General features: G+C 40.9%; 1 protein-coding gene across 1 annotated transcript; it reads left to right on the top strand.

Annotated features, from left to right (window-relative positions):
• Positions 1 to 1498: 1498 nt before the first annotated feature.
• On the top strand, positions 1499 to 15519 carry LOC119497881 (oxygen-regulated protein 1). Its single transcript, XM_037786306.1, has 5 exons — positions 1499 to 1928; positions 3854 to 4540; positions 7592 to 7751; positions 8159 to 10111; positions 10298 to 15519. Exons 2-5 carry the CDS (start codon positions 3869 to 3871, stop codon positions 14098 to 14100), a joined length of 6588 nt encoding a protein of 2195 aa, XP_037642234.1. The 5' UTR covers positions 1499 to 1928; positions 3854 to 3868; the 3' UTR covers positions 14101 to 15519.
• Positions 15520 to 22912: the final 7393 nt, after the last annotated feature.

The following is a 22912-nucleotide window of genomic DNA, read 5'->3' on the forward strand; positions in this document are numbered from 1 at the left end:
GGAACGTTTTAAATGGTCAGACCAGAAATTAAATGGCAACAATTTCAGTAATAATTTAACTTATTTTTTATGGCAAAAAATGCCTCAGAAGATGTTTTATGATATTAAATAGAACTTCTTTGGGTTTGTGACGGCTGATCGGAAATTGTGATGAGATATTTTCACTATTTTCTGATACATGACGTATATATACACACACACAAACCACTTAAATTGATAATGACAATAATAATTCATATTTTTTTCAGACATTCCTCTTTTTAATATTTTCTTTTCGTTTTATAATTGGTTAAGGTATGCACTAGTGTTCTGATCAAGCCCCTCTGAGAGTTTTTATTCACTTCTCCATCACATTTGTTGTTGTTTACATAATATCAACTTGTACCTTTTTTATATTTTTAAACTAATAAAATCTAAAATCTTTGCTTTTTTCTTATTAATTACTGGATTAATTTACCTCCTCAGACCTCTAAAAGTTATGTAAATAATAAAACATCACATTTTGGTGGACCAGGTCATGACATTGTGGTTACAAGCCGAAAAAAGACTGAAAAAACACTGTTATAGGATTTTATTTGGAACATTGATACTGTCAATGTATGTGTTTTCTGACATTTTCACTCTGAGAATGAGTCAGTTACAGGTACATAGGGGTGTAAAAATATTCATGTTTCTCCAAGCAGCAGATGACAGTTATCACTGTATTATTCATCGTAATTAACAGTCGGTGAAAGAACTTCAGTCTTGCTGAGGGCCTTTGGTATAATTCATGATTTGTGATGAAGGCATCAAACCTGTGACCTTTGAGTAGCAGAGCCAGGAGCTAATGGCACAATGTTGATCTTATACTGCATTTTTAGTGGCACCGATTGACTTGCTAATTTGTATTTTACTAATCCAAACAGATCAGCATGTGACATCACCACCTAGTGATTGAAGGTTAGGCAATCACTGCAAATTATTTGAATTATTGAACTGAGCAGAAAATGCAATGTTCTGCTAATTACAGTAAATAGAATATACGTACAAAAAGGTAAAATACTAAACCAAAATTCACATTATGTTTCATGAGTTTACAAGATAGGATAATGGTAATACATCAACAAAAGTGTTAATGAAGCTATTATTTTATGCTTATCCACACTTTGAATACGTGATATATTGGAACTTTTCCATATATTGGACTCTGTTTGTTTCCTTCAGGACACATTTGGATACAAAGCTGCAATAATCCCCAAATTATGGTCACATTTCTTCTCCAGGATATTCAAAAAATGCAAATACTGATATGTTGTGTGATCTGAAATTTGATGGTGGATTTCCAGTACCTGCTGTGATGTAAAAGTGCTCTCTTAAGACCTCATTCTGTCACAGGCTGTCAGCAGCATGCGTAAAATCTTTAACCTAATCCCTATTAGGACAAGACTTGTCAAATCTGATTAGGCAGGCTGCTTGCAAATTAGAAACAGTCCTGTATAGCCACCTGTGGTATCTGTTTGGAGCGGTAAAGGTTTACTAGTATAATTTTACTTGGAGAGTTCATGAACTTTCACCACCTGTCTCCATTCACTCAGCTACTTTTTCACTTTGTCTTTTAGTAGAAATGACAAGAGAGAAATGTATGTCTGATGATCCAGAGAGGACTTTTGGAATATTTGTTTTTCTTATTTTTATTGAGATTTACAGGATACATTAGCCATGATGTAAAACTGTCAGTTGACCAAATTTGTCTGCGTTTCCTTCATTTGTTATCTTGATATGCTGATTAAGTGTGTGAGCAAAGATTAAGCAAATTGGCCATGATGTTGCATGTCTCAAAATAGCCCTCCAATGCCGCTGAGAGGCTTTGACCAGCGCTCAGAGGAATAACGGAGGCACACTTTCTGTCGTTTTAGCCGCTATAATTTAGATGAAATGTGAAATATACGGTAAGTCTTATTCATTACATTTGTGTTGAAATGTTTGTTCATTTCTTAAGTATCTACAGGGTGTAATTTGTTTAATTAGTTGATATGTTGTAGGTGTTTGTGGCCTCTGTCTAAGTCTGTGTCTACATCTAGTTAGACTTGTTGATGTAGAATCTGTTATAAAACATTGTTTCCTCAGAATGACTATTTTACCTTTACTGCAGATTCTTATGAAACCTCTATAACAGGTTCAACAACAGAAGCTCTTAGGTCTATCTTTTCTACCGTGCTGTATTTAAGCCTACTGATGCAACTAGGCCTGTGTCAACAGCACCCATATTATCTATTATTGCAGTCATATAAATCTACAAAAGACATTAATATATATAAAATAATACCTGAAAGACTGTTGTGCTGCATGCATAAAAGCTTTGAGAATATTACATTTAATCATTTAATTTATACTGTACACAATCTGTATATGTAATTTACATTGACCACACACAGAATGACAGTGTTTCTTCAGTAAAAAACGTAATGTTGAGCAGCTGCCTCATGCATGTCTCATGTTCACTTTATTCCTAAATGACACAGTAAATATACAGTATACAGTTTACAGTGTTGTTGTGAGGGCTCATGTGGGTTCTCCACTTTGAGATGATGATGGAAACATGTACAAAACACTCTACAAAATGTCTCTAGTTCACTTTATTCCTAAATGACACAGTAAATGTTTGCTGAATACAGCTTACTGTGTTGTTTTGAGGGCTCATGTGGGTTCTACGCTTTGAGATGATGATAGAACAATCTACAAAACGCTCATCATCTCTAATCTGTGGTCTGCTATTTCTTTATAGCAGACCGTTGCTATGTATAGCAGACCGTTGCTATGTATAGCAGAACGTTGCTATGTATAGCAGACCTATGTATAGCAGACCGTTGCTATGTATAGCAGACCATTGCTATGTATAGCAGACCGTTGCTATGTATAGCAGACAGTTGCTATGTATAGCAGACCTATGTATAGCAGACCGTTGCTATGTATAGCAGACCTATGTATAGCAGACCGTTGCTATGTATAGCAGACAGTTGCTATGTATAGCAGACCTATGTATAGCAGACCGTTGCTATGTATAGCAGACAGTTGCTATGTATAGCAGACCTATGTATAGCAGACCGTTGCTATGTATAGCAGACCTATGTATAGCAGACCGTTGCTATGTATAGCAGACCGTTCCTATGTATAGCAGACCGTTGCTATGTATAGCAGACCTATGTATAGCAGACCATTGCTATGTATAGCAGACCATTGCTATGTATAGCAGACCGTTGCTATGTATAGCAGACCGTTGCTATGTATAGCAGACCATTGCTATGTATAGCAGACCGTTGCTATGTATAGCAGACCGTTGCTATGTATAGCAGACCATTGCTATGTATAGCAGACCGTTGCCATGGGCGCAGTTCTGATGTCGGACTCTGGCGGACCGTTTTGTGTAAGATTATTGATATCATCAGTAAGTAGCCGTGTAATAAGCAGGATAATGTACAGCTAGCAGGTCATCGTTGTGAGAGAATCCCCTTCAGGGCAATAAGAGACCCGTCCGCTTCGCGTCGGCGGCATCGCCCTGTCGGGGATTCTTTCACAACAATGACCGGCTCGTTGTACATTATCCTTTACATACTGTATAGGCTGCCCTACATCCTAGAAAACCTTCTGCGCGTATGGTGCCCCACTGCATGCAGCTGGTGCCCTTTTTATTTTTGTCTCCCTGCCCCTCAGTCCACCACTGGTTGTATTTGTCGACAGGCTCTGGGCTCCAAAGTCTGCATGATACTCAAACGTTTTGTTATGGGGTATCACTTTAAAGCACAATTTACCATAATTTGAAGAAAACTGCGGTAACAAATGATCATCTTTCTCCCTCTCTCTGCTTTCTTTCCAGTCACCTCCACACAATATGAGCAGCACATCCGTCCAGGAGCCCGCTGCCGGGGAGTTGTCCTGCGGCAGCGATCAGACGTTACCCTCCCGACCCCTACAACCAATCTCTGACCCCTCAGCTTCTAAAAGAGTGTGTTTCTACAAAAGCGGTGACTATAAATTCAGTGGACATCGCTTGGTCATCAACGCCCGCACCTTCAAGACATTCGATGCTCTACTGGATGCTCTGTCCAAGAAAGTGCCTCTGCCATTTGGAGTGAGGACCATCACCACACCCCGCGGGACCCACTTGGTTAAGGCTCTAGATGACTTACAGGATGGGGGATCGTATGTGTGTTCTGACCAGAAACGGGTGAAGCCATTAAACCTGGATGAAGTGAACCGGCGGCAGGTACCGTGGAACGCCACCAGACCCCTCAGCGCGGGGCGACGAAGGCGACAGAGACCCCAGTTTGGTGCGTTCGGCAGAAGGAATGAAGTGGTCACCAACAGGCCAGCAAAGGTCACTGAGAGGGTGGCAGTACGGACACCAAAGAAACTTGTGGTCATCAGAAACAGGGATCCCACTGTCAAACGCACTATTGTGTTGCAGAGAAGAACAGCACCAACATTTGATGCTTTACTGGATTACCTCTCCCAGGTCTTGCAGTTCCCAGTGCTGAAACTCTTCTCTACAGATGGCAGAAGAGTAAGTATTTGGCAAAGTGAAAGTGGAGAAATGGAGCTGATTCAAGGCAACTCCTGAAAATATCTTATAAGTATCTGAAATCTGGTCTGTATAATGTTTTTATGGGTAAATATGTGCTTAAAAATAGTTTGTAATTTTGTAAAATACACATATTGGCAGCTGGTTAGGTTAGCTTAGCATAAAGACTGGAAACAGAAACCAGCAGAGACTCCAGGAAGTCACTTGCTAAGAAATATTCCTGCACACCAGCCGCTGTAAAACTACAATCGTTGTTTTTATGCCTCCGCGCCTGTGACAGCCACGACCGGAGACATTCTCGTCCATTCTCATGAACACAATATCTCAGGAATGCCTGAAGGGAATTTCTTCAAATTTGGCCCAGTGACTGATTAGATTTCGGTGGTCAAAGGTCAAGGTCACTATGTCCGTCCCATTCTCTTGATATCTCAGCAAGGCCTAGAGTGAATTTCTTCAAATTTGGTACAAATGTCCACCTGGACTCAAGGATGAACTGATTAGATTTTGGAGGTCAAAGGTCACTGTGGCCTCACAAAACACGTTGGCCATAACTGAAGAATTCATACGATAATTTTGACAATTTCACAGAAATATCTAAGAGGATAAAATGATGAAGTGATGACTTTTTGGACAGACATGGATGTAAACCGCAACTCGACTGGTAAGCAGAGGCATATAACCGCGAAGCATTAATTCTAATTGTACAGATTCACATTCGTTGGAAATGTGAACTAAGATTTTGCCGGCTGAAACCCAAACACACATGTTCTACTATGATTTTGCTCTGCTAGCTACCCACTAGCTAACAGTGTTTATAGTGTGGTTTTATCTGATGGGTGGGGATAGCTTGTCAATCACAACTGATTTGATTGGATATATTTATGTAAACGCCTCCAATTTCAAGGTGAGTCAATCAATGAATCAAGTTTTATTTATATAGCACATTTCATACAACAGGCGTAGACACAATGTGCTTCAAAATAAAGATCATACATGTCAACAACATATAAATAAGAACATATAAGATAAGAAGGTATTACAGTAAAAGGTGAGTAGGATAAGAATGTATTATTATTATTATTATTAAAAAGGGAATAACAATAATAATACTGATTCTAAAATACAAGTTTTACACGTTAACCATACACTGTTTTTAGAGATTCAATTAGTACCATGCCGTGTGACTCCTTGGCATCTCTGTTGTTGTCCTCGAGTTTACTTTCTATCTAAGGATACTTAAGGCTATATTAAGCACTGGTATGTCTCGGTTACACAAGGATAATCTTATAGTCTGTGTAGCTGAAGAAAGCTGCAGACAGACAGACAGACAGACACAAACACACACAAAAACACGTCAATGAGTTTGACAGTTCTTGACAAAACAGCCTTAATTCAATGTCCACATACTCCCTTGTCCCAGAGCTTTCACTTTGGTTTTCAGAGTTCATAAAAGCATCAAGATTTGGACCTGAATTGTTATTGTTGTGGGATCATTGTATTGCATTGGCTTCTGGGGCTTCAGCCTCGAATGTTTTCTTAAAAGCTCCAAATCTTTTTGAAAATAACTTCAACTTTGTGTCATTTCTACTCAGTCTCTCTGACTGGACCAGCAAAAGTTATATTACTGGGGCAATATTGCCATCTACTGTATGACCATCCTAAAGGGGTTGTTCTGTGCTACTACTACTACTACTACTACTACTACTACTACTATGCTATTCCTGAAAAATAAATCTAATATAATTGATTAAATGTTATTCTGTTGACCTAATATTCAATTCAGAGTATTGAAGACCACATTTACTTGGCATTGTTGGGGATCCTTGATGTGCAAGTAAAGCGGCCCAGATTATTATGGCACTTTGATCCAATTGTAGCAGATTTGTCAGGTAAACCAATTCATTCTGTGAACTTTACTCCAGCATAGTATAACAACAACAGGTTCTAAGATTAGTAAATGGGAAAAACTAGACTGACTGCCTATTAAAGTTGAACCAAAATCACACAAGAAACAGTGGGTGATACTATATTCATGTACGCAAAACTGCCTAACTCAAATAAATAACTGTTATGGGCTTAACTGCACTGTAACTTGTATTTAGGAATGAGGAATCAAGGCTTTTACTCTGGTACTGTACACATTATAAGTATTCCAAGAAGTGCTAAGAGGTGCTTTCAAAATCTCTACCCCCTGGTGAGTTATCGCTCTGTAATCCCTCTTTCCACATGTCCTTTAACAGGAACAGGCTTCCCGTCTGTTTGTTTGTTTAGCTTTTGCATTCCTGCAGCTATTCTTCCCGGTGACAATACAGAAATACACATTCACACTATTCATCACAATACGCTAACATAACACATCGGAAAACATGTCTACTGTAAATAAAACATAACAATTGACATAATTTAAATCATACAAACACAAGAGAAATAGACTGGCTCTGACTGAATCTATACCATGGTCTAACAGATACATGTCATCCTTTAATATAACATAATTCCAATAGTTGTAATACATTAAAAACATTTTATAATGCATGGGTGAAAATTAATTTTACAATATTACGTGTGTTGTTCTTGTGTAGATTTAATGATGTGTTATTCACTTTACTTAAAGCAAACAATGACCACTTAGAGTAACTTACAATCACATTATAATGCATTATAGCAGTAATTATAGTGCAAAAAAGATTATGGGAATTATAATACACTATGATCCTTGCAAAAACAAAAATGCGTCCAGTGAGTGCCCAGTAATTATGAAAAATATTATTATTTGTCATTATAAAATGCTTTATAATGTGTTATGATTATTGTTATAAAGCACTATGAATATTTATGTGTGATTATAATTATACAGTGCTATAAGCAGATTATAACGCATTATAAGTATGTTTATAATGCATTAAAAAACATGGGTGTCATAGAAAGTGTTACCAAAGTCTCTTTTCAGTTAGCATGTATCTAGGAGTGCAATACATAAAGTGAGTGCATGCGACCAATTTAAAGTGTAAAGTGTTTGTGCTCCTCTTTCAGGTTGACAGTCTGGCAGGAATCATCCTGTGCTCTGGAGTTGTTGTGGCAGCCGGCAACGAGCCATTCAGATTAGGAAACTACAGTTTCCCTGGAGCGAGCCAGATGGCACAAATCATGTACGTGGACCCGGTGGAACCATCGATGTCGCAGCCAAGAACTCGTAAGTTGTAGTCAGTACTACTGTAAATTGACATGATATCACAGTCTTAATGTCAAATGTCCACGTGGTCCTCTTATTATCTGCAGTTATTCATTGTTAAATGGCTAGTTTACACAAATTGTTAAAAAAAAAAGCAAATGTACTCATTTATTTCTGGTGGTATCTAGCTGTTGCAGATCATTTTGGTTCTATCTATCCTGGTTTTGAGATATGTATCACTGAGTTTTTAGCCTTGACCTCAATGCAATGTTATTGACCCCCTTAAAGGAAATGAAAATGTCAAACTATTCCTTTAAATTTTCCTAGCAAACCAATATGAGTACTTCATTATGTTTTTATAATGTCCTTAAATATTTTTTTTTCTCTTTGTCTTTCCCCCTCTCTTTCACTAACCCCTCCAACCAAAGAGAACAACAAATCTTCGTCGAGTGCAAGGGGCTCAAGGAATTTTTCCCTATCATCAGAGAGATATATCGTCACCCAGATAAACAAATCTAGAAATGGAAGCGCCAACGGCCACCTGCATCGCCACGACGGATCGTTTGAATCAGAGGTCAACCGTCGTCTACCGACCACGGAGATGCGTAGAACTGGGAGGGTAGACAACGAGCATCGTTCTTGCATCGTACCTCAGGACGATGACATTGAAAAGTCTTTCCGTGTGAATCAAGACGGCAGCATGACGGTGGAGATGAAAGTCCGTCTGACCATTAAAGAGGAGGAGATGCTGCACTGGACCACCACGCTCAGCCGCTCCAGCCTTAGCAAGGGGACAGTCTGTGCCTCCATTTCTGAGTCAGGCAACAGCTCACCTGACTCAAACAACGCCATTGCCAAAGACTCTTCTAGCGCCAGTGAGAATGAAACGAAAGAGGAGAACCATCCCGCCGGAGCTGGGAAGGGTGTCGACTTTAAAGAGGGCTACACTTCCACGGCCTTGGGAAATGCAAAATCTGGTTTCAAACGCACCCCTACGCCAGGACCTCGACACGTTACGAAGAAGGCGTCTGTTGAGAGTGTGAAGACGGTGACCGAGTCGGGGGTTCAAGAGAGCACCCTGGGACATTACTCCTACATGGAGAGGACGGCCGATGGCGAGACGACGGAGGGATATTGCGTCGTCAAACACAGCAGCAGCAGCAGCAGCAACAGGCCAGTCCCAAAACCTAGGAAAACGACGTCTGCGGGGGCGAGCAACAGAGGCTCCAACTCCTCCAACAGGTCGTCAGGAGTAGCTGATGTCCTTCAGATACAGAACAACGGGATGGAGGTTACAGAGACTGTCATGCACATTTATGAGACTCAAGGCTGCTACGACAACTATTATGCCAACAAGGAATATAGCGTAGAAAGTGCACCGTTGCATGGTTCCACTCCAGCGGCAGGAAGCAAACCATCCACCGACTCAGGGCGCCGTTCATCCAGCAATGACATAGATTTTAGCCGGCAGCCGCCCACTACTGACTCACTACAACGACAGAAAGAGGAGATGTTGTCATTGTCATCAGAGCCAAAAACTCCAACACATGAGATTACTGCAACAAACTCCCAAAAACAGGAGACGGTAAAAAAAGACAAAACGAAGAAAAAGATGATGATTAAACCTGCTCGCATTCAGAAGAGTTCAACTTCAACAACCAGCTCAGATAAAAAGCAAAAACAAAGCATAGTTAGCCCCCCCAAAACTAGCAAACATTCATCCCCAGACAAGCTCAGCAGCAATGCCAGTGCGGGAAAAAAGACTTTAAGTTCATCAGAAAGTGGCAACATTTGTCAAAAGAGTAGAGGAGCGGAAAAGACTCAAATTAAGAAAGCGAGTAAGGAAGAAAAGACGCCCAGGAAAGAGCAAGCCTTATTAGTTGACACTGAAAATGTGAGTAGGACCCCGCCTAAGAGACAAAACATGAATAAAGCAGCTGTGAGATATAACGGCCATAATGTAAATTCTCCAACTAGGAGGCCTCAAATGAAGAAGAACATGTCAGACATTTTACAACCAAAGAAATCACTTTTGCCGGCCAGAAAGACAATTAGCAAGCCCAATTCCGTGAGAGAAAATAGGACACCGTCACCTAAAAAGTCTTTAGAGTTGATTGTGAGTTCGATGCCTTCTCTCAATCCTTCACCCTCTGAAATCCACCAGTATGTTGAGAACTGGTTGGACAAAGTCAACCCCGACCCAGTGCCATACACTGAGGAGGACGTCACTGATGAATCAGAGCCTCGGACGAAGGTCGTGTTTCAGATCGGCGCTGGTTCTGAATCGGATGAAAAGAGTGAATGCCAGACTCATTTAGAGGAGTGTCATCCATCATCCAGTGATGCTCTGAAGAAATCAGCTTCTTGTCTATCAGTACCTCGTCAAGCTATGGCTCTGCCATACACTGAGGAGCACGTCACTGATGAATCAGAGCCTCGGACGAAGGTCGTGTTTCAGATCGGCGATGGTTCTGAATCGGATGAAAAGAGTGAATGCCAGACTCATTTAGAGGAGTGTCATCCATCGTCCAGTGATGCTCTGAAGAAATCAGCTTCTTGTCTATCAGTACCTCATCAAGCTATGGCTCTGCCGCACAATGAGCAATACATGAAAGGTTTATGTGTTTCAATGCCGAGTGTCAGAGTGGATCCTGTGGAGCAGGAGAACAGACTGAGGCCACACAAATCTGCAGAGGCCATCGGTCCAGCTGACAAGGAATTACCTACATCCAAAGTTTTGGATCCAAATATAAAACATGTCCTGCGGGAGCTTTATTCATCTATTCACTGCATCCCAAGTGAAACCAACACAACATCCAACCTCGAGAAGTCCAACAGCCTTCCTGATTTCTCAACACAAGTGGCGTCGGTGTTCGGCTCGTCGTGCAAAGCCTTCATTTCATTCTTATCTGTGATGACTCTGCGAGATAACCTAACTGGATCTGCTCCGGAAGGCCGCAGCCTATCGAGAAGCCCCTCCGAGGCCATGCTGATGATGGAATCCCTGCAGAAGATCTCTGCCATCGAGGATGACGAAGAGCTGAGGGCGAGTTTGACGGATCTGCAGAGCAGAGCGTCTTCTCAGTTCCGAGACCGCTGGAAGGATTTCCAGATTCTCAGAGAAAGGCTTGAGAGTGAACCGCTGTCTCCCAAATTTTCAGAAACAGAATTTGCCCTGGATGTTTTCTCCGAAGCCGGTGATGCGTTCGAGGATATCGAGGAGCTGATGGATGAGCTGAATATGCCGCAAGACCTCAGAGCAGAGATCTCTGCAACAATCCAACATACTAAAAGTTTTTACCCTGCAGAGGAGAGCACTTTTGTAGAAATGGAAAGAAACCAGTCGGACTCAGAGGAAGATGTTGAAAAATTTGTTGAAGAATGCAACGATGAAATCAAACAATCACCGGAGCCTGATGCTACCTGCATGGCTGAGGACATTACTCAGACAAAACAGGGTGATGATAATGGAGAGATAGAACAGGCCAAGATGACAAGTGAGTCAGAGCAAGAACCTGGTAAAGAATCAGAAAGATCACAGACAGAAAGAGATGAACCCTTAACAGAGAAAGAAAGCAACAAGGAAGAAGAGGAAGAAGTAGAGGAGGACAGGGAGGTGGTGGAGGACAGAGAGGACGGACATACAGAAGAGATAGATCATGATGATGATGGTGGTGAAGAGACTGAAAAGGGAGAAAGGGAGGAGGAAGCAGAAGAGGGGGCAGTGACAGAAGTAGATGACAAGGGGCAGGAGGAATCGGAGGCGGAAAAAGGAGGTCTAGAGGAGGAGGGATCTGTTCAGGAAGTAGAGGAAGGGACAGACGAAGCGATGGCGGTGGTTGAGGAGGAAGATGGGGAGAAATTAGAAGAAGCAGAGGAGGAAGTTCAAAAAGCAAAAGAGGATGATAGTGTTGAAGAGACAGATGAAAGAGAATGTGTTGAGGAGACGGAGGAAAGGGAGGATGAGGAATGTATAACCGAGGAGAGGCAAGGGGAAGAGATTGAGGAAGAGGCAGATGGGGTTATTGAGGAGTCAGATGAAGGAGAGGAAGTAGAAAAGATCATTGAAGAAGCGGAAGAGGAGGAGGAGGAGGAGGAGGAGGAGGAGGAGGAGGAAGAAGACGAAGTAGATGAGATTATTAGGGAGACAGATGGAGGAGAGGACATAGAAAATATTAAAGAGGAGGAAGAGGAGGAAGAGGAGGAGGAGGAGGAAGAAGAAGCAGCAGCAAATGAGGTTATTGGGGAGACAGATGAAGGAGAGGAAGTAGGAAATATTAAAGAGGAGGAGGAGGAGGAGGAGGAGGAGGAAGAAGAAGCAGCAGCAGATGAGGTTATTGGGGAGACAGATGAAGGAGAGGAAGTAGGAAATATTAAAGAGGAGGAGGAGGAGGAGGAGGAGGAGGACGGAGAAGAAGGAGATGCTTTAGAAGATGTTGAGGAGGAAAATAATGAGGAAGAGGAAATGATGGAAGTTATTGAGGAGAAAGGTGATGAAGAGGATGTAGAAAAAATAATTGAAGAGACGAAGGAGGAGGAGGAGGAAGAAAAAGAAGAAGAAGAAGAAGAAGAAGAAGAACAAGAAGAAGAAAAAGAAGAAGAAGAAGAAGAAGAAGAACAAGAACAAGAACAAGAACAAGAAGAACAAGAAGAAGAACAAGAAGAAGAAAAAGAAGAAACAGATGCAGTTACTGAGAGAGATGTAGAGGAGGAGGTTATTGAGGAGAAGGATGAGGAAGATGTTGAGGAAAAAGTTGAAGTTATAAATATAGAAGACGGAGTGGTTACAGATGAGGAAGAGGAAGGAGAGGAAATTGACAAGAATATAGAAGAGGAAGAAAAGTGTGATGAGGGTGAGGAGAGCGAGAAAGAGCTGGAAAAAGAATCAGTAGAGGAGATTGAAGAAAATATGAAAGCAGGGCAAATGCTAGATGAAGAGGAGAGGGAAGATGATGAAGAAAATCAGTTAAATGAGGGCTTCGACGAGGTGGAGGAGCAGGAATCGAAGGATGAGGTAGATGAAGAAAGTGCTACTGATGATGCAGACAGTAAAAACCTACTAGAGGAGGCCTCGTACTTGCAGCAGCAGCAGAGCAGCCGTGATGAAGAAAATGTAGATGAAAAGGTGGCAGAACACAACAGCAAATCATCAACCAAACATTCCTCTGAGTGTCAGTGCGAGGATGATAAAGGTAACGGGACAGACACCGTTAATGAAGTCGAAACGGACGAGGAAGGAAGCAGCGGTCTACAACATCCAGTGGAAATATCACAGGAGTTACTTGACTTCGTTAACTCGGCCCTGCGGTCCTCTTCACTTATATTCACGTACGACTCTCGGGGGAATGTCAGGTTAGAGCCAGATAACGCTCGAGTGACGCAAACTAAACAAATTCCAAAAAGCAGAAAGGACAATTCGTCGTACGGCTTGAAGCGTCTCCCGAGCCCCAACACCTCAGATTTGTCCGATTACAGGCCCGAAACGTCGGAGAGCGGTGGATATAAAACTCAGGAGTCTTTAGATATCGTCACAGAGAGTGAAGAAGAGACTGATATCCCTTATAGGAGAACACATGCGGAGCGAGCTAAATCCGAACTGTCCGTTGCAAGTAATGCAGAAGCCTTGCAAGAATCCAGATTAAAAAGTGGAGGGAGTTTTTCTTCCTGTGACTCGGGCACTAAAGCCTCAAAGGAGGATCTTTCTTATTTCAGTGGTTCAAGCTCACAAAAGGCAGACGCCGAACCAGCCGCAGAGGCCGCACAGTGCACTTCTGTCACCCCAGAAAAAGACTCAGCGGACGGGGTGTTGATCGACCAAGGTAGATGGCTGCTCAAGGAGAATCACCTCATCAGAAAATCTCCTCCGGTCTCCCTGGGAATGTACGACCAATTAGATAGCACATCTCTAGATACGGGTCAGGACAACACCAGCGAGAATTCCCCGTCTCATTCCAAAACCCGGCGAAGCCCTCTCGCAGCCATCTCCTCATCAGAGCTCGAGGAGATGGCGAAGCCTCAAACTCCCAAGTGCACCTACTACAATATGCCACACGGAAGCGATTCCGACCCGTTCTTGGACGACACCAGTGTCAAAAGTGGGAAAAAAGATGCAAGCGGTGTCAAAGGGAGAGGCTCCAGGGTGTCGCCTACGGTCGATACGTCCAAAACCTGGGCGAATAAAAATGGTAGTCTGTCTTCGTTTGCATCAGTTGAGTTTAAAGTAGCAGACATGAAAGTGCATCCTGAGGGAGAGTCGTCAGCTGTGACCAGGGCAAGAAGGACATCTAGTGGAGGAAGGGTTGTACTGCAAGCACAGGACTCCCTTGATGCACTGCATGTGAGATGTAGCCCATACTGTCCCATACTATAAAAGCAGACGTTTATTTCACAGAAATATTCACACGTGCTGGTCCTGTATGGTTAAATGGTTGTAATGCAGCTAAACATGTTGTGTTTTGTCAAATAATTGTGAACAAATATATTTTTGCAACCCCACCGGACCTACAGACATGTGTTACATCCATCACAGAGTTAAAGTAGAAAGTAACAATACCGGCAAATAAGAACAGTTTTTTTTTTTACTTCTTCTACTGATTCACTGCTCCTGACTGTACATCACTGTATGAGCTATTATTACATGTGCACAACTCAACAGTTTCTTATTGAATATAATGCAATACATCAGAGAAATTACTGTATCTCCCAAGGAAAGCAGATTTTTATTGCTTGTTATATTTCATTTTATTGCTTTGGGTTCTTCCAGAATGTGCAATGCATGTTCAGTGATTACTCTCAGGGTTTTAACAAAGGACCACTGTCTGTATGTCAATATATTAATTAGATTAAATTCATTATAAGGCAGCTTCTGACAAAATGTTGTTTTTGGCTGTAAGAATTTTGACTCAATATTCAATAAACCATGTTTCCTTTTTTAATTGTGTTTATAGTTGCCACACTGAAACAGTTAGAAAACTGCTTCTCTCTAACTCATCCCAAAGTCACGTGCTTTCTGTTAGAAGACATCATCAGGTTTATCCTTTCAGACCTTTTAAAGCTCCTTCCAGAGCGTGAGGACGTTACACAACAGTTTTCCACAGGCTGAGAAGTAGGCCTACTACACGACTCATCTTGAAGTGTTAAATCAATGAAGTACACCTTTATAGTACTAAGTAGGCCTACTATACAGTGCTTACTAAAATTTGAGGATCGGATTTATGACATTACAGTATGCGTCTTACAGTACCTTTAAGAAGTTCTTCTGAGTTTACTTCTTTACTGTATGTGGTGGAGCATTGAGCAGCTGCAGAACTAGCCCTGGTTTGCCCTGGCTCATGTATTTCCGGGTCACAGAGGTAACCATCAGTTTCTCGAAAAGATAGTGATTCTGCAATGTTTGAAAAACCCAGAAGATCATTTAAAAACACTTACCTTTGCTCTGAAGGTATTTCCACAATAATAAAAGACTCATCTTACTACCTGGATGAAAAAAATATTCCGTCCGCTGAATGATACTTTTTTTTTTTAACCTGTTTCCAGAGTTGCACCTCAGATCCCGCATAAAAAAAAGATGGCAGCCCACCGGCTACCTGGGTAGTAAACAGAGTTGCAACTAGGAAAAATCTTTTTTTATAATTCAGCTGATAGGATATCGTTTCATCCAGGGGGTTATACAAGTCTTTGAGGATTCTGGAAATACCATTAAAACGGCGGTAAGTGTTTTTAAAGGTCCCATATCGTGCTCATTTTCAGGTTCATACTTGTATTTTGTGTTTCTACTAGAACATGTTTACATGCTGTGATGTTCAAAATAACCTTTACTTTCCTCATACTGTCTGCCTGAATATACCTGTATTCACCCTCTGTCTGAAACACATGCCGTTTTAGTGCATTTCAACTGAATTGCGTTGCTAGGCAACAGCTTGGGTCCATGTTTACTTCCTGTCAGCTGATGTCATTCACATACACTGCAACAGGAAATAAACTGGGACACATTTCGAATGTTTACGTTTAAAACTGTGTAATGATCTAAATATTGTAAATTTGTGACATCACAAATGGACAGAAATCCTAACGGCTTGTTTCAAACACGCAATTTCTGAATACGGGCTGTGTGTATTTCTCCGTATATTGAGCTTTTTGATAGTTTAACAGTATTTATATATCACTTAAACCTGCTTTATAATATAAAAGACATGAAAATCTCACTTTTTACAATATGGGACCTTTAAATGAACTTCTGGGGTTTTCAAACATTGCCAGTTAGCTTAGCTAATTATCTTTTAGAGAAAGTGAGGGTTATTCCCCGGATGTATGCTTATACATGGGGCTTCATTGTGTCCTAAATTCCATACTTACATGTTATTTAGTATGCTAAAACAGTATGTGAGATATTTTAGTATATCAGTATGAAACCAATAGGATGCTGGATCCCACAATACAAAGCCGTATAGGGACAACAACGTTCATAACAGATGTTGACGGACAGCTCTGCAACATCAATAACGCTTCAATTTAACTGTAAGCATAAGATTTCACTTTTCTAGACGTTATATATGTTTTAAATTAATTCAGACTAAATATGATTCTCACAAATCGTCGTTTTGGTCACATGAGGTTGGCATGGGTTACCATGGTTACACCTCTCTTCTAACCAGCAAGGAGGCTCTCAGGAAGTGACGACGTAAATTACTGCTCAGTGCACACCACCAAAAGCAGTACATCCATGACCAAAAGTCATACTACTGTCAGAAATATGTTGAATGATAGTACACATATTGAGTATGTATTGCAAAGTCTGCGATTTCGGACGAAGCCCTATTTCCAAGTAGTAGTTTATAGCTACTCATTTATTTTAATTATAATACATTTTTGTATTTTCCTAAAAGCATTTTTTCATTTCACACACACACACACACACAAAATCAAAACAGTAATGTCCTGTGTCCTAGAAACTATATTTGGGGGTGAGATACACACAAAATAATCCCATTTATGATGATTGCCTGGAAGCATCTCTGGCCCGTGGTGACATTTGACTTTCATGAGATTCTTAACTAAGAGAAGCATGTGAATCCTGAATGAGCCCAAGGCTTACAATATTCTGTTTATTCATGGAGCTAAAGTACAGCAGAGTGCCGAAGTCCCAACTCCGAATCATAGGAGTTTCTCTCAAATCTCTTTAATCATGTCAAAGAACGATGATTTACTTCAATATTGTTCTGACTTTGGAAACAAATCTGTCACGGTGAGGTATATGAATAGATATCATAAGTGTATTTATTTATTCTCCCTTCACACTTGAAGGGTTTTGTCTCACTCTTATATCCGCTCATCCTGGGGCAGGTGAGTGCTCAGAAGAGAGGGTGGGTGTCATCTGCAGCTGTCAGTCCGTCTGGGTGATGCCCCTCGATGCAGTCAGGCGTAAGTGACACTTACTGGCTTGAAATACAGTATGTGTGACCAGAGGACCTTATCCTTGAAATAAGTATTTTTTTAGCTAGTGATAATAAAATGTTGATGCTGTATATTTGACAAATTCTACATGGTGACGTTATGTTATTGACAGAGGCAAATGCTGGGAAGTTAGTCATTCCCTGTTTCCCCTCCTGGTCCCTGACCCAAACACACACACATGCAGAGAGACAGACAAAGACGGAGCGAGACAAAGAGAGTAGGAGCGAGGTCTTTACAAAGTGGCCATTCCTGGATTCTTTCCAAAGGTTTTGTCAGTCGCCATGGAGATTTGGAAAAACAGCCCCCACAGTTTAATTCCTCTGTTGTTACTATGGTCGAAAGGTATCCAGCGTAAAAGCTCCATCCCCCGAAATGAACGCCCGTCCTCACTCGGCTCATGTTGTTGATCACTGACAGAAAAGCTGGTGCTTAAGTTCCACTAAACTAGTAAACTACTCGTGCCAGATGGAGAAAAGAACATTCCTCATGATAACCATAATACATCAATATAAAAGTACTCAATTACAAGTAAAGGCCCTGTATTCAAAATCATTCGTAAGTAAAAGTACATATCAGCAAAAGTATCAAAAGTAAAATGACTTGTTCTGCAGCTCTGAAATATTATTTTATATGACATTATTAGATTATTACTGAAGCATCAATGTACATGCTCTTGTAGCTGGTCGAGGTGGATCTAGTTTTGACTGATTTATATAACTTTATAGTTTAATCCCGTGGTTCCCAATCTAAGGGTCGGGCCCCTTCAAATGGTCACAAGATAAATCTTGTGAGATCTTGTGAGCTGATTAATGAGCTAGAAAATAAGAAAAAACAAAGTTTTGATACACAAATTCATATTCATTTTTTGGACTTTGGTTTGAGCCGTTGCTTTATTGTGAAACATTTGACAGTTTTACCTCTTTAGGCCTTGGAAAGTTATTTAAATAAAGCTATCTGAGAAATTAAGAGGGCACATGTCTCTTTGGTGGAGCTGCTAACAATATTATCATATGTTTTAATGTAAAATCTGTAAAACAAAGTACCTAATAACTCCAGCTGTCAGATAAACATAGTGTAGTAAAAAGTACAATATTCCCCTCGGAAATAATGAAGTAAAAGTAAGGTAGCAGAAAATAGCAATACTCAAGTACCTCAAAGTTATACTCCATTCCACCACTGATAATAACCTGACCATCACACACAGACTTGACAAAAGCTCCGCAGGGGCCCCTGGCAGGGATATACAGCCGTTCCTTCTCACTTTTAGATTTACTTCAGTCTGATCTCCACGCATTCACTGAGGCGCAACAGACACATTGTGCTGCAGCACACCCTCCACTAAATCTGCCATGTCATGACCCAAAAAGAAGCCAACCAACTTATCAGACCAAAAAACTCCCCAAGCAAAACTAAAAAGTGACTTAATGTAAGATAAGGACACGCTGTAGCAAACTGCACACTACAAACACTCATTTCTCCAACTTTATAATTAAAATAACTCAGTAAGAGTTAATCTCCATGAGCAGGTCAGCCTCTGAATGTCTGGGTTACAGCGCTGGTAATAATGTTGGGAGCGATTGCTATGGCTACTGGGCGCGCGGGTCGGTGATTCACCATCATGGGAGCTGAAACAAAGGATGCCTTTTTGCTGCCCAGTGCCTGCGGTTTTGAAGCGATGACACCCAGAAACAAGATTTAACTTATCTGTGCCCAGTCCCATTACAGGCTGACTGCCTCTGACTTATGTTCAGTCTTATTTGATTCTTCTTCTCATCCTGTTTGTACATTCATTTTAATGATCTCTCCCCTGCAGCGTTGTTGCTTTGGAGAGAAAACAGGAACCTCAGCAACAAAAATAAAAGGACAAGACCATAAATTCCAAACATTGCCAAGAATGGGAGCTATTTGGCCTAAACTATGGCACTGGCAAACACCGGGCTACCAACAATAATTACGGCCCACTGTCTGCATTCTGTCGCTGCAGTTAGGTGACAGATCAGCAATACACAATCCCTGCTCTGTTTGTGACAATCCCGGCCTCCTCTGTCTGTCTCTGGGGCCAACACTGGCAGGGTTGCCTCATAATGGGCCTGGGAGCAGGAATTTGTACAGCCCCCCTGCCTCTAAAAGTGTGTGTTGACCATGTGAATATCCATTGCCTGTTTGGTAAAAGGGGTTTTACTGGTTACTCATACTGGGGCCCCTGTGTGGGCCCCTCTAGCACCACTGGCATTGATGCATTTGCATAGCCAGTAAACAAACTGTGTAGTAGTGTGTAAAATCGGCAGAGTTCCCATTAAATTAAAAGATCTCAATACTTCTTCCACCACAGAAATTGAGTGAAATGCTAAAACACACTGTGCAATGCATGCTAAGATGCAAATATATCCACTTACATTGGGTTTAATATCAGAGCCAGCCATAAGGGGGAAAAAAAGGAGAAATACTTTTTTTTGAGAATAAAATGGAAATGTCGAGAATAAAGTCATAATGTTGAGAATAAGGTCAAACTTTCAGTATTAGCACCAGGTATAAGAAAAAAACAAATCAGAGAAGGAAGTTTTTTAAAATGTATTCATATTTTATCTTATTAAATGAAATGTTGAGAATAAACGTTGAACATTTAGAATAAATCAAACTAATGTTAGTGCATATACTGAAATTCAACATTTCAACATTATTATCAAAATGCAAAATAAAAATAAAAAAAATTGTCCTCCCTTCATTTTTCCCCTTTATGCCTGGCCCTAATACTCTTTCGTAGTTTAGACAAAGAACCATATAGAAAATCAATCAATTCAAAGAAGAATTGAAAAAAAAAGAGAAAAACTACTTTTAATTGTCACTTTATTAGTACTTGCATGTGCACCACAATCTCACTTAATATCATATCTAGTGACCACAATCTTTACTAGATTATTGTTGTTGTACTCAACTGTTTCACAACAGATTTGTATTCAAAATAAGCCTGTTTTAAGTGGCTTTCCACACTTATTGGCATTATTATACACAATTTTATTGGATTTCTTAATGTGATTGAGTGAAGAAAAAGAGCTCCAGTGCTCTCCTCTTCTGGCTGGTACTTTCCAAACCAATGTCCTGCTGTGCATACAAGCAGTGGTGCAAAATACATCTACTTAAGTACAAATTTGAGATACTTGTACTTTGAGTATTTCCATTTCCATCTATTCCATTTTAGAGGGAAATATTGCACTTCCTCCACTATGCATTTATTCACAGCTGTAGTTACTAGACACTTTTCAGATTGAGATTTAACACACAAATAAAATCCTCATAAAATATGATCTAATAATGTAGATTATACCCAAAAACATGTAAAGCAGTTGAAATTATCTCCATCTGGATCAAATACAGCATTGAAGTACTGATTATGAGAATGTAACACTTACAGAAGCCAATCTGCATAATGAATACTTTAATTGTAATACATAATGTACAGTTTATTGCCAGTACTTGTAATTAAAGTCGAATGCAGGACTTTTATCTGAGTATTTGTTGTGTGGCATTGCTACTTTTATATAAGTAAGTGATCTTCCACCACTGCATACAACCAGAGAAAAAAACTAAATGCAGATAGGTGGGTTACAAAAAAATAACCTTTAGTTGATCTTGAAAATGCTGTAAGTAAATTAAATTGTTTAGTAAAGATGAGGACAACAAGGACAAACTAAAACCCTTAACTTGTCCTCCATTTTGCTCAGACAAAGCCAGACTGCAGTTTAATGTTATGAAGCTACACAAAGATCGGAGCAGCTCACTGAGTAGCTGGGGTTTTCCCTGCACAGTCACACTGTATCTCGGGGGCAACATGCCAATTTCAAACCACTGCAGCCACCTGAACCCTCGTGGCACAAATGTGAAAATCTCTGTGAAAGAAATATGTGTGCTTTCCGGCTGCTATCTAGTCGACAAACACACGACTAAACCTCTTCTTTGGTGTTTTGTGAAGAGCACAGTATTCACCCAGTATAGCACCAGTGCAGTGGTGTAGAGTGTCACTGGCTCAGCTCTGCTGCCCTGCGTCTCCCTTCACCATCACTGGATCTCTATAGTCAGCAGCACTGCAGCACTGACAGCTCTGTATGCAGAGAAAGAAAGAGACATAGAAAGACAGACACACAGACAGGGACAGAAATAGTCTCCTCTGACATATCTGATCATTATTTGCTGCAGGTCAATCTGAGGAAAGGGTGATTGATAACAAACATACGCTCCAAGGCTGCGACAAAACCTGCTGCTATTGGATGACTTTGATTTGTCCACCCCAACCTCTCTGTCTTTCTCTCTTTTTCCTCTCCGTGTGTGTGTGATCATCAAAGACTTGATGTGTTTGCATATTCCGTCTCTTGCATGATGTCCTCTGATTACCAATTATGACTTCAGCATAACACAGCAAGATAATATGCTCTAATATGTACACTCGCTGATACAAAACTACAGTATTAGCATGGGTGGTTGGCAATTTATTGAAGAGTCTTATGACACAACGCTTGATAAAACAGATTGGACAAAGCCATGCTGTATGAGAATGCATTGTGGAGTGTGTGTGTGTGTGTGTTTTTCTGGAGCGAGAGGCAAGAGGACAAAGAAATTGATTAAATGGATAAATCCGATATCAGGAAGCAATTCTCAGCACTGCATTATGTCAGTAACGTGGATTGTGAGGATGACATTTCCCTGACACGGACAAAGTTGTGGGAAATTCCTTCTTCTCTCCCAGAACAACACATTTAAAGCCTCAGTAGGCAGTATATTTTTGGCATTATTGTGCAACAGAATCATAATAACCTTTCAGCATATTGTAATTCAAGTGTTCTGAGAGAAAACTAGACTTCTGCTCCTCCTCATGGCTCTGTTTTCAGGCTTTAAAAGATCTAGCCCGTGACGGGAGACTTTGGCCAATCACAGGTCATTTCAGAGAGAGAGCGTTCCTATTGGCTGTGCTCTGGCTGGGGGGTGGGGCTTGGTATTTCCTCAACTGATCTCAACATGGCTGCCTCATTTTACAGCTAAACAGTACACTACAAGATGTTTCTGAAAACATTTGAGGTGAAAAATAGGTATTACAGTAACAGAATATTGATTCATATTTCATCAGCGCTGCCTAGTTTGACTGTTTGATCAGAGTTTGCTAGTGATTGACAGCTGCTCATAGACGGCAGGCTCCAGATCAGCTCTGATTGGTTGTTTTCCTTCGGTCTGTGAAATCTTGCAGATGCCATTAGGAGCACCGGAGGACACAGAGACAGATGATTTTTTTTTTACACCAAAAATCCCATTTGCTCCATTTCTACCCACTGCAGCTTTAAATGTTTCTGTGTCCCGATTAGTTGAACTTAAACAGTTCTTGGAGATCAGACCCAAAGCCTATCCTATACTTGTTCAGGGTTTTCTATTATTTGTGGACAAACATCCAAAAGAAACACTCAAAAAAAGAACTATCAATAGCCCCATCTGCTATCTCCTGACACCCACATGTTGTTGTTGAAACCAGTGTAATAACCCAAAATGTGATTTCAGCTGGTGCACAGTGACCTTTAAAGGGACTGTATGTAACTTTTTACAGGTATAAATCGCGTCTGCGTGCTCGCGTCTGGCCGGAGTCTCTGCTCCGCTGCCTGCTTGCCTTCACTCACACACCGCGCGCGTTCTCGCTGTCTCGCTCCACCTCTAGACGTGAACGCGCGCACACTACACACTACAGAAGA

The sequence above is a fragment of the Sebastes umbrosus genome, chromosome 12 (assembly GCF_015220745.1).
Source record: "Sebastes umbrosus isolate fSebUmb1 chromosome 12, fSebUmb1.pri, whole genome shotgun sequence".
In the NCBI taxonomy this organism is placed as follows: Eukaryota; Metazoa; Chordata; class Actinopteri; order Perciformes; family Sebastidae; genus Sebastes; species Sebastes umbrosus.

What these genes read in the sequence shown, in the direction of transcription:
- LOC119497881 (XM_037786306.1), top strand. Translation starts at nt 3,869, where the DNA reads ATGAGCAGCACATCCGTCCAGGAGCCCGCTGCCGGGGAGTTGTCCTGC. An exon ending in TCTCTACAGATGGCAGAAGA is followed by an intron (nt 4,541 to 7,591) that starts GTAAGTATTTGG and finishes CTCCTCTTTCAG; the next exon opens with GTTGACAGTCTGGCAGGAAT. An exon ending in TTCTTGTCTATCAGTACCTC is followed by an intron (nt 10,112 to 10,297) that starts GTCAAGCTATGG and finishes CTTGTCTATCAG; the next exon opens with TACCTCATCAAGCTATGGCT.